This window comes from Chiloscyllium plagiosum, chromosome 8 (genome assembly GCF_004010195.1).
Source record: "Chiloscyllium plagiosum isolate BGI_BamShark_2017 chromosome 8, ASM401019v2, whole genome shotgun sequence".
NCBI lineage: Eukaryota > Metazoa > Chordata > Chondrichthyes > Orectolobiformes > Hemiscylliidae > Chiloscyllium > Chiloscyllium plagiosum.
The window spans coordinates 93760959-93772236 of NC_057717.1; the positions used below are offsets into that span (position 1 = coordinate 93760959).

General features: G+C 41.1%; 1 protein-coding gene across 3 annotated transcripts in view; it reads left to right on the plus strand.

The window, feature by feature from the left end:
* The window catches only part of LOC122552184 (adhesion G protein-coupled receptor E3-like), a 47986-nt gene that overhangs the window by 27695 nt on the left and 9013 nt on the right, over positions 1-11278 (plus strand). The window contains exons 8-11 of one of the 3 annotated variants that reach the window (XM_043694773.1): positions 1825-2007; positions 3204-3404; positions 8423-8655; positions 9726-9786. In XM_043694773.1, coding sequence (XP_043550708.1) covers positions 1825-2007; positions 3204-3404; positions 8423-8655; positions 9726-9786 — 678 coding nt within the window. The remainder of the gene's footprint in view (positions 1-1824; positions 2008-3203; positions 3405-8422; positions 8656-9725; positions 9787-11278) is intronic. The other 2 variants (XM_043694774.1, XM_043694775.1) reach the window with 2 other exon arrangements.

Genomic DNA, 11278 nt, shown 5'->3' on the forward strand with positions numbered 1-11278 from the left:
CTTCATGATAGGGAAACTGTATCAGACTAATTTCTTAGTATTTTTCAAGGAGGTCTCAACCAGAATGGAGAGAGAGGAACCAATATATGTGTTGTATATAGTCTTCTAGAAGGCTTTTGACACAATACCTTACAAAAGGTTCAGTAATAGGAGAGGCCCACATTGTTGGAGGTAGTCTATTACCATAGATAGAGAACTGGCTAATGCACAGGAAACGGTGAGTGGGTATGAGGGATTCTTTCTCAGGTTGGTGGCTCATGACCAATGGGGTTCCACAGTGCTCAGTGCTTGGGCTACAACTGTTCATAAAATATATCAATGACTTGGAAGAAGGAAACAAATATACTGTAGTCAAGTTTGCAGATAACACAAAACAGATGGAAAGGTACATTGTGAGAGGGATACAAACAGTTTACAGAGAGGTATTAATAGGTTGACAAATGCAGTTTAATGTGTAAAAATGCGAAAATGTTCATTTTGGAAAGGAGAACAGAAGAACAGAATAATAGAATATTATTTAAATGGAGAAAAGTTGCGGAAAACTGTAAAACAAATGGACCTGGAGGGACTTATGCACAAAACACAAAAGCTAGCACATAAACACAGCAGGTAATCAGGAAGGCTAATTGAATATTGGCTCTTACTTCAAGGAGGTTGAATTATAAGAATAGGGAAGTGTTACTGCAATTGTATAAGATGCTGATGAGATCACTTCTGGAGTATTGTGAGCAGTTTCGCTGCATATTTAGGGAAAGATATTACTCTATTGGAGACAGTTTAGAGAAGGTTCACTAGGATGATTCTTGGTTTGGAGGGATTATCTTATGAGCAAAGGTTAAACAGGTTGGACTCTACTCATTGGAATTTAGAAGAATGAGAGGTTATCTCATTGAAACATACAGGAATTTTTAAGGGGCTTGACAATGTAAATGTTGAGATGATGTTTCCCTTCATGAGAGAGTCTAGGACCTGGGGTGTAATCTCAAAATAAAGGAGCACTAAGGAGGAGTTTTTACCGTCTTACGGTTATGAAACTGTGGAATACCTTGCCACTGAGAGCTGTGGGCCAGAGTCCTTATGTAGTTTTAAGGCTGAGATAGACAAATTCTTGATCATAGGGGAATCAAAGGAAAGTGGACATAAGGAATTTCAGATAAGCCATGATCTACTGAATGGCACAATGTTTGAGGGGCCAAAGAGCCTATTTCTGCTCCTTTTTCTAATGGTCTTATGGTCTTAATGACAACAGTGTAGGTTAAATGTCCCTTCCAGCTCTTGGATCTTGCCTGCTTGCTTGTCCAATGCTACACCAGCAACTGTCTCTCACTCTGTGTGACAGAGAGAGATGTCTACAGTCCCTCAAGGCTAAATACCTATGCATTTAGAGAAATAGATAGTGACCCCTGCCCCCCTCATCACAACAACTTGCACTTAAATGGCACTTTTTAAGAGAGAAGATCAACACAAGGAACTTAGCACAGCTGCAGGAACCACAGAGACCAAGTCTAATTAGGATAGCTGGGGTGGGTTTTAGGGATGGATATTTTAGGAGGTGAGGCAGCTGAGAGCTGGAGGGAATTTCCAGGAGTTAGATGTGGGTGAATATCCCTTTTGTGCTCCACTGGTGCATCAGCTTAGATTTTATGCCAAAGGCCTAGCTGGCAAGGGATTCAATGCACAACCTTCAGACTCAGAGGTGAGAGTGTTATACCCATTACGCCACATCACTAATCACTTAATAGACATTCATTAATCCAGTACAGGTGATAGCATTGCAACACAACTTACTTTAGACTGAATGTGTTGTTTAATATTTTGTTGCAGAGTTGCTGTTCATCTATACTAACGGACATTGGGATCTTTGTGACATTGGCGTGTATGGCCATCACACTATTTGCGCTGGCAATCTGTTCAGAGAAAAAAACAGTCATCTTCCCAAGTCTGTTGCTGGTGGAGCTGTCTGCCCTGACAGGTTTCGATGTAGTTGGGCATGTAGTCGGCTTCAGGGTGAGATCATTGAATTTATAGACAGCAGAACTACATCTTTCACTGCCAAACCCCGTTTTACCCTTCCTTTTATTACTCTGACCACCACCTTCCCCTGATCTCCCATTCATGGGTAGTTGATAAAAAGACAGGCAAAATGGACAGCTAGCTCTTCACACAGCAGAAATCAGGCCTCACTGACCATTCATTTAAGTCACACACTCCAGTGGAAAAATAGTGAGATATTAAAGGAGCCACGCTGTGGTCAGGCATCAATCAGTGTTTCACAACAGCCTTGGCTGAGAAGATTAGGGTGAATCCAAAGAGGTTCTTTAATTATATTAAAGGAAAAAGAATAGCTAGAAGAGAATAGGACCCCTCAAGGGCCAAAGCTGACATGCACGTGTGGAACCGCAGGAGATGGGCAAGGTCCTCAGTGAATATTTCTCCTTTATGTTTACCGTGGAAGAAGCCAAGAAGACTCGGGAACTTGGAAAAGTTAGTAATCACATCTTGGGGTCAGTCCATATCACAGTAGAGGTGGTGTTGGATGTATTAGAATGTATGAATGTGGATAAATCTCCTGGTCCTGACCAGATATATCCAAGAACACTGCAAGAGGCTAGAGAAGACATTGCGGGGGCTCTGGCTAATACTTTTGCACCATGGTTAGCCACTGGTGAGGTTCCAGAAGTGTGTAAGATCTTGGGAGGGAGGGATTGGGTGAATGCACTCAGTTTTTTCCTAGGGTTGGGGAATCAAGGACTGAAGGACATCAGTTTAAGGTTAGAGGGGAAAGAATAAAAGGGAAGCTGAGGGGCAACTTTTTTTACACAGAGGGTGTTGCACAAATGGAATGAGTTACCAGCAGAAGTGGTTGAGGCAGGTACATTAGCAACATTTAAAAGGCATTTGGACAAATACATGGATAGGAAAGATTTAGAAGGATATTAGTCAAGTGCAGGGAAATGGAGTTAGCATTGATGGACATTTTGATCGGCATGGACCAGTTTGGGCCGAAGGGCCTGTCTCTGTGCTGTAAGAATTTCTGACTCAATGACTTTGAACAGCCATTCCTGCTTCCGAGCTCACGACCCCAAAGTCTTGTTTTACAACTCTACTAGATATATTGGCTTGCATTCGTATGAATTGACAACATAATTTTTCCAAAATAAAAATATTCCTGTAATTTAATACTTTTTATCATTGCTTTGCAGAATCATTTTGAAGATACTAAATCGATAATAACAATCACATGTTTAATTATCTCGGAGGTGTCTCTCATGGTCATGATCTTCATTTTTACACACTGTTCCTTAGCAAAGACACATGTTAGCAACTCTCACATTCATCTGTGTCTGAACTTGTTCTTAGCAAACATGCTGTTCATAACTCAAAGTGACAGAGTTTGTAACAAGGTAAGACAAATTCTCCACACCAAGCAGCAATTCCGTATCTAAAAATAACAATGAAAAGCTAAACCTCTCGATGGTGTCTGCTAACATAGCAGATAAAAGAACTGGGTGACAATCAAGTAAATATTAATGTATTTATCATTACACAACGTCATTTCAAACCGAATGGAACACAATCCAAACTCTGCCTGTCAAAAGAAATTGAGATCACTGACTAAATCTAGAAACACAAATGGTTACATTTGGCCCCTTATGTCTGAAGTGTCTCACCAATGTCACAAAGATCCCAATGTCCGTAAGTCATACCTCAAGCAATTTAAAACTAAATCCACTGCCCTGCCCTCTTTAGAACTATGGTAAAGTGCCTTCTGCTTCAAATTACTATTCCATTATCACTTCTCACCATTTAGGTCATAAGCTTCTTTTTTATTCTTCCTTCCAAAATGGATAATTTCACATTTATCTACATTATACTCTATTTGTCACACATTTGCCCACTTACTTACCTATCTTTTGTAACCTCCTTGTGTCCTTTTGACAATTTACCTATTTACTTATTTATTGTTATGCCATCAACTAATTTAGTAACCACATCTGCCATCCCTTCATCCAAGTCATTTCTCTGAATTGTAAATAGTTGAGGACCAGCACCCAGACTTGTGACACTATTCTTTAATTTTTTGCCAAACTTAAATGATTACTTCAAATTGGTTTCCTGTTCAGTGGCCAATCTCCCAACCATGCCAATATACCCTTTACACCATAAACTTTTTATTTTCCGCAATAAGCTTTGATGTGGCACCTTATCAAATATATTCTAGAAATTAAACTGTGGCACATCCACTTGTTCCCTTTTATCCGAAGCACATGTTACTTCTTTAAGGAGGCCAGTAGATTGATCAAACAGAGTTCATGTTTCCATTTGAAAGGGAATTTCTAGTATGTTTTGTTTCTATCTTTCATTGCTAAAGCTGATTATTTGCTTATTGCAATTGTGGGACCTTACTGGCTGAAAATTAGCTGCTGTTTCCTCCAATACTGTCAACCCTTCAAAAAGGACCTCATTGGCTGTAAAACATTTTAGGTTGGTTTGAGTTTATAAAAGCTCTACTGAATGACATTATTACGTTCAAAATCTCTGCTATGTCAGTACTTAGTTCTTGTACTCCAAGTGAATTATTTCTTATATTTAAAGTTGCTCCTTTCCTTATAACTATACTTTCCCATTTCTAGCATCATCATTCATTGTATCAACTGGAAGAAAATCCTCATAAATCAAATTGCAGGTGTCCATCCACACATTTGTTTTAAATGGAGCATTGAGATCGCTGACAAACTCCCGAAGGAACTCTATTTGCTTGCAAATGGTTTCTTTATTTTAAAAAAAGGCAGTAATGTTGCAAAATATGCCATGATCTTACTCAATGGCAGAGCGGACCCGATGGGCCTACTGTGCTCCTACATCTCAAGGTCTCGTGTTTAAAAAGTTATTGTTCAATTAGTTCACCCCTTTCTATGACTTATCTTTGAACAGTAAAAACATTGGGACTTGGGTCTGAAAATGATCAGTATTATTTTGTTTTCAAACAAACAAAGTCGACCATATTATCAATGCAGTCAAATATTTTCTGTTTTTTTGTGCCTGGGTGTGAAATTCTATGGCCTTTGTGGCTTCAGCAAGGGAAAAAGGTCGCTGAGAAATGGGCATTCATCCACTCTTCAAGGTCATCGAATCTTCCATTAACGCATTTTGCCCACTTTCCCGATCCATGCCTCAAAGGCAGTTTTATTAGCTTCATGCTGCCAGTATTATTAACTTCATACTGCTTGAGTAATGCCTTACATTTGCAAACCAACATGGCTTAGAACATAGAACACTGCAGCACAGTACAGGCCCTTTGGCCCTTGATGTTTGTGACGACCCTTTTTCCTACTCAAGATCAAGCTAACCGACATATCCTTCATTTTACTATCATCCATGTGCCTACCCAAGAGTCGCTTAAATGTACCTAATGTGTCCAACTCAACTGTCACTGCTGGCAGTGCATTCCACAAACCCACCACTCTCTGTTTAAAGATCCAACCTCTGACATCCCCCCAAACCTTCCTCCAATTACCTTTAAAATTATACCCCCTCACGATAGCCATTTCTGCTCTGGTTAAAAGTCTCCAACTATTCATTCTATCTATGCCTCTCATCATCTTGTACACCTAAACTACCAACCCTGTCTCTTCTATGGGCCAGCCACTTCTGTATCCAGACAGCCAAATTTCCCTGTATCCCATGCTTCCCGTACTTTCTGAATGAGCCTACTACGGGGAACATTATCAAACGCCTTGCTAAAATCCATGTTCACCACATCCAGTGCTCTACCTTCATCAATGTGTCAAAGAATTCAATAAGGTTTGCGAGGCATGACCTGTCCCTCACAAATCCATGCTGACTATCCCAAATCAAACTATGCTTTTCCAAATAATCATAAATCTTGTCTCTCAGAATACTCTCCAATAATTTGCCCACCACAGATGGAAGACTGACTGGTCTGTAATTCTCAGGTTTATCCCTATTCCCTTTCTTGAACAAGGGAATAACATTTACCACCCTCCAATCATCTGGTACTACTCCAGTGTACAGTGAGGATACAAAGATCATTGCCTCTACAATTTCTTCCCTCACTTCCCGTAGTAACCTTAGGTATATCCCGTCGGGCCCATGAGACTTATTTATCCTCATGTTTATCAAAATTTCCAGCACATCCTCGTTCTTAACATCAACCTGTTTGAGCATATTAGCTTGTTTCACGCTGTCCTCACAAACAACAAGGTTCCTCTCACTAATGAATACTGAAGCAAAGTATTCATTAAGGACCTCCTCAACCTCCAGGCACAAGTTCCCTCCACTATCCCTGCTTGTCCCTACATCCTCGTCTTCACATTAGTGTAGAACGCCTTGGGTGTTTCCTTAATCCTACCGGTCAAGGCTTTCTCATGCCCCCTTCTCGCTCTCCTTAGTCCATTCTTCAGCTTCTTCCTAATTACCTTGTAACCCTCTAGAACCCTGTCTGATTCTTCCTTTCTCAATCTTAAGTCACCTTCCTCCTTCCTCTTGACTAGATATTCCACATCTCTTGTCACCCAAGGATCCTTCATCCTACCATCCCTTCCTTGCCTCAGTGGGACAAGCCTATCCAGCAAGTGCTCCCTGAACAACCTCCACATTTATGTCGTGCATTTCCCAGAGAATGTCTGTTCCCAATTTATGCTCCACAGTTTCTGCCTGATAGCATTATAATCCCTTCTCACCCAATTAAATACTTTCCCATTCTGTCTACTCCTATCCCTCTCCATGACTATAGTAAAGGTGAGGGAGTTGTGATTACTATCACCAAAATGCTCTCCCACCGAGAGATCTGACAACTGACCTGGTTTGTCGCCAAGCACCAAATCCAATCTAGTTAGCCCATCTACATAGTCTAGATTAGAGTGGTGCTGGAAAAGCACAGCAGGTCAGGCAGCATCCGAGGAGCAGGAAAGTTGAAGTTTCGTGCAAAAGCCCTTAATCAGACGCTGCCTGACCTGCTGTGCTTTTCCAGCACCACACTAATCTAGACTCTAATTTCCAGCATCTGCAGTCCTCACTTTGCCTACTTTGGCCTATCTACATACTGAGACAGGAATCCTTCCTGGACACACCTGGCAAAATCTGCTCCATCCAAACTATTTGCACGAAGAAGGTTCCAATCAATATGTGGGAAGAGGAAGTCACCCATGACAACAACCCTGTTACCTTTGCACCTTTCCAAAATCTGCCTCCCAATCTGCTCCTCTGTGTTGCTACCGGGGGGAGGGGGCGGGGCCCTGTTACCTTTCCAAAATCTGCCTCCCAATCTGCTCCTCTCTGTCTGTGTTGCTACCGGGGGGAGGGAGGCGGGGGCGTTATATAGAAAACTCCCAACAAAATGCTGTTCCTTTACTGTTTCTGACCTCCACCCATACTGACTCAGTAGACAAACTCTCCTTGGCACCCTCCCTTTCTGCAGCTGTGATACTACCCTGGATTATCAATGCCACTCCCTCTCCTCTTTTACCTCCCTCCCTATTCCTTTTGGAATATCTAAACCCTGGAAAATCTAGCATTCCTGCCCCCGTGATACCCCAGTCTCCATACTGGCCACAACATCGTAACTCCAAGTACTGATCGATACTCTAAGTTAATGACCCTTATTCCTGACACTTCTTGCATTAAAATAGACACACTTCAACCCATCATACTGACTGCAACTTTGCCCTATGAACTGTCTACCCTTGCTCAGACTCTCTACATGTAGTATCTGGCTGTTTACCAGCTACGTCATCCTCTGAACCATTCCCAAGCCAAACTAGTTTAAACCCTCGAAAAGAGCTCTAGCAAACCTCCCACCCAGGATATTAGTGCCCCTCAAATTCAGGTGCAACCTGTCCTCCTTGTACAGGTCCCACCTTCCCCAGACAGTATCCCAATGATCCGCATAACTGAAGCCCTCTCTCCTGCATCAACTTCTTGGATTTTTTATCATTTGAAGCAGCAGCTTCCAGTGTCATCCATATTGATGCAGGTTATAACAGTGACATGCTCCGCTCTTCGTTTTCCATCATTACACTCTTCAACAGCAAACAACAAAATGGGAGAAGACAGGGAAATTGTCCAGTTTTATCTGTGGTAAAAATGACTACTGCTGCATTTGCCCGAGGCTTTATGCTCCAGCTTGGTATAACTCCACTCCAATTAAGTTGATACAGTTTTATGGCAAGTGTGCATGACTTCAGGTGACTCAGAGTTACCAGTCTGGTACTTTTGCTTATCCCAGGTACTCTTCCATTGGATTTGCTATCCTGTTGGTGTGAACGGCTGACAACTTCATCAAAACCAAAGTTTGGTGTTAGCCAAATTTGTCTCTCATAATTTCACTGTTAGCAGAAATGTCAAATAATCTACCAATTTGGCTCTAACATATCAATTCATATCTTCCTTTGATTTTTAGACAGTGTGTGCAATCACTGCTATCGGGTTACATTATCTCTATTTGACGGTGTTCGCGTGGATGTTTCTGGAAGGACTACAACTTTACCTCATGTCAATTAACCTGAAGAACATGAGGGTTTCCAGTTCTACCACCATACAAAAATTCAAGATCCCATTGTGCTATTTATCCCCCGTTGTGTTAGTGGTGCTTTCTGCAACAACATGTCCAAATGCATGTGTGTCACATAGTCAGTGAGTATTGGATTTCTTTGTTTTACTTCCAACTCCACCCCCTTTCCAAGGATTTTACCTTGAAAATCATGTCATAGTTTTTGTATTATAATTGGCTCCTGGTCTTATCCAATGCCAAGATCTTCTGTTTTCTCCCCTCATTTTCTGAACTAGCAGCTGACTATTCTGGTCTTAGTCATGTTGCCTTTGGAAGTTTGCTATGCTGTGCAAACTGGCTGACCCATTTCCTATATTAAAACTAGGAGGATTCAGTTGTGGATAGCTTTCCTGCCTCTGAATCCTGAGGCTGTGAGCTCAAATCCAACTCCAAGATTAAGTCCATAACTCAAGCTTTTGAGGGAATGCTCCACTGTTGGAAATACCTTTCAAATGAGATATTAAACCATGGCTACCTTAGGTGGGTGTAAAATATCAAGAGGACCTAATATGCTCAAATGCACTTTAGGAAGCCCTGAGGTTGTGAAAGTTTCTGTATCATTTTAAGTTATTTTCTTTCAAAAATACTCCCAGAAACATCAGGAGAAAGGATGTGCCTTTGCATCAACAATTAATGAGAGTTTCATGAACTGTCACAGAAGGAAGAAAATCAAGATTCTGCTAAAACTTGATGTGTGGAAAATAAAACCACAGTAGATAAACTTAAGAAATGCTTTGATCCTCCATAATGAGATCCCCTTGTGGCTAAATGGATAAATCCTTCCAAAGATTGTCATTTAAAATAATTAAAGAAATATTCCAAACCAAGGCTTAATTGCTTGTTTTTGAAATCTAACTGCATGCCCATATATCACTGCATTGGAACTAAAAGCATTTGAATCAGTGAGCTTGTAATTACTGAACAACACAGCATTTAAAAGGTCATTTAGTCTACTGTGCTTGTACCATTTCCAACTTATCCATACTCCCCATCTGCCTGAATTTTCTTTTCTTTAAGTCCAATTGCTTTTCCAAAGTTGCAGCTAAATCTGCTTCTACTCCTCTTTCTGGCAGTGCACTCGAATCATAGAACGACGTGAATCTGTGTTTTAACCTGTGATTAATACCTGCATATTTTGTTTCTTCCACTGCAGCTGCTTTGTACAGAAAGAAAATAATTGGTACTTCTCCGGACCTGTGCTTCTGATAATTTTGGTAACACCTAAATCCTTGTTTCAATTGTTGCTGCTTTGGTAGTGTTCTCTTATCTTTTACTCTTTTCACAGATGAGTTGAACATGAATGTAGCTATCAGGAAAAAATCTGCCATTTCCCCTATTGGTATTCAGTAGTGGGTAGCCTTCCTGTCTCTGAATCCTGAGGCTGTGAGCTCAAGTCCTACTTCAAGATTTGAGCCCATAACTCAAATATTTGACGGAATGCTCCACTGTTGGAAATACTATCTTTCAAATGAGATATTAAACCAAGGCTATCTCACGTGGGTGTAAAATATCCTGTGATTTCATCTCAAAGAGTAGCAGTGGACTTATATCTGCTATCTCACCCACAGTTACCCCTTTAGCCATTGCTAATAAAAACTGAATATTGTTACAGTCCTTGCTGTGTGAAAATTGGTTGCTGTGTTTCTTAAAATTCAATAGTGACGACAGTTCAAAGTACTTCATTGTCTGGAAAGCATTTTAGAATGTCCTGAGATTATGGAAGGTGCTATATAAATGCAAGTCTTGCTTTCATTTCTAATAAGCTTAGGGTTTCATATTATTTCACTGCTCATCATAAACAAGTTTAACTTTCTGGGGCTAACGGCCGTCTCACATTATATGCAGGAAAAGACTCATTTGTAGGGCTTTGGAATGATTCAATGTTTGATCCAGGCAGGAAGGCTGGGCAGGACAATGTTAGTTGAGTCGAACTTGAATATAACAGTGGCATCGATTGAGGGTTTCAGCTGTGATTGGGTGGTAGGGTAGTGATGGAAACCCTAACAAACAATGAGAAATGGTCTGAATGTAAGGTGAAAAGTTCAGCTCAGTGTGAAACAAGATGGATGGAGCAAGATGAATTTTAAAGAGGTATCTGGGGGGCAATGTGATGGAGGGCAACCAAAAGTACAGAGATAATAAGAGACATAATGATGGATTTTGGATGTGTTGGGATTCACTGGGAAGAAAACTTTGACTCAATTAACTCTTGAATTCAGATACCAGAAAACCTTTCTTGAGACAATGCTGAGGGGGAAAGGGAGGACTTTGTTGTCATTGATGTGACCCCCAAGAGGCACCACATAAATGTTTACCTGGGGAAAAGAAGGATGGTTTCCTAAAACACACACTTTGCTGGAAAGAATTGGTGAGAATCTGTTATTTCCTGGTCAAGTTGGGTTGTCCGAGTCATAATCCATTCCATAAAGAACACTTGGTTCTGTACTAGCCATGATCATTATGTTTTTGAATTAGTGGTGCTGGAAGAGCACAGCAGTTCAGGCAGCATCTGATGAGCAGCAAAATTGATGTATCAGGCAAAAGCCCTTCATCAGGAATAAAGGCAGAGAGCCTGAAGAGACAGCTAGAGGAGGGTGGGGGTGGGGGGGAAGTGGCATGGAGTACAGTAGGTGAGTGGGGGAGGGGATGAAGGTGATAGGTCAGGGAGGAGGGTGGAGTGAATAGGTGGAAAAGAAGATAGGCAGG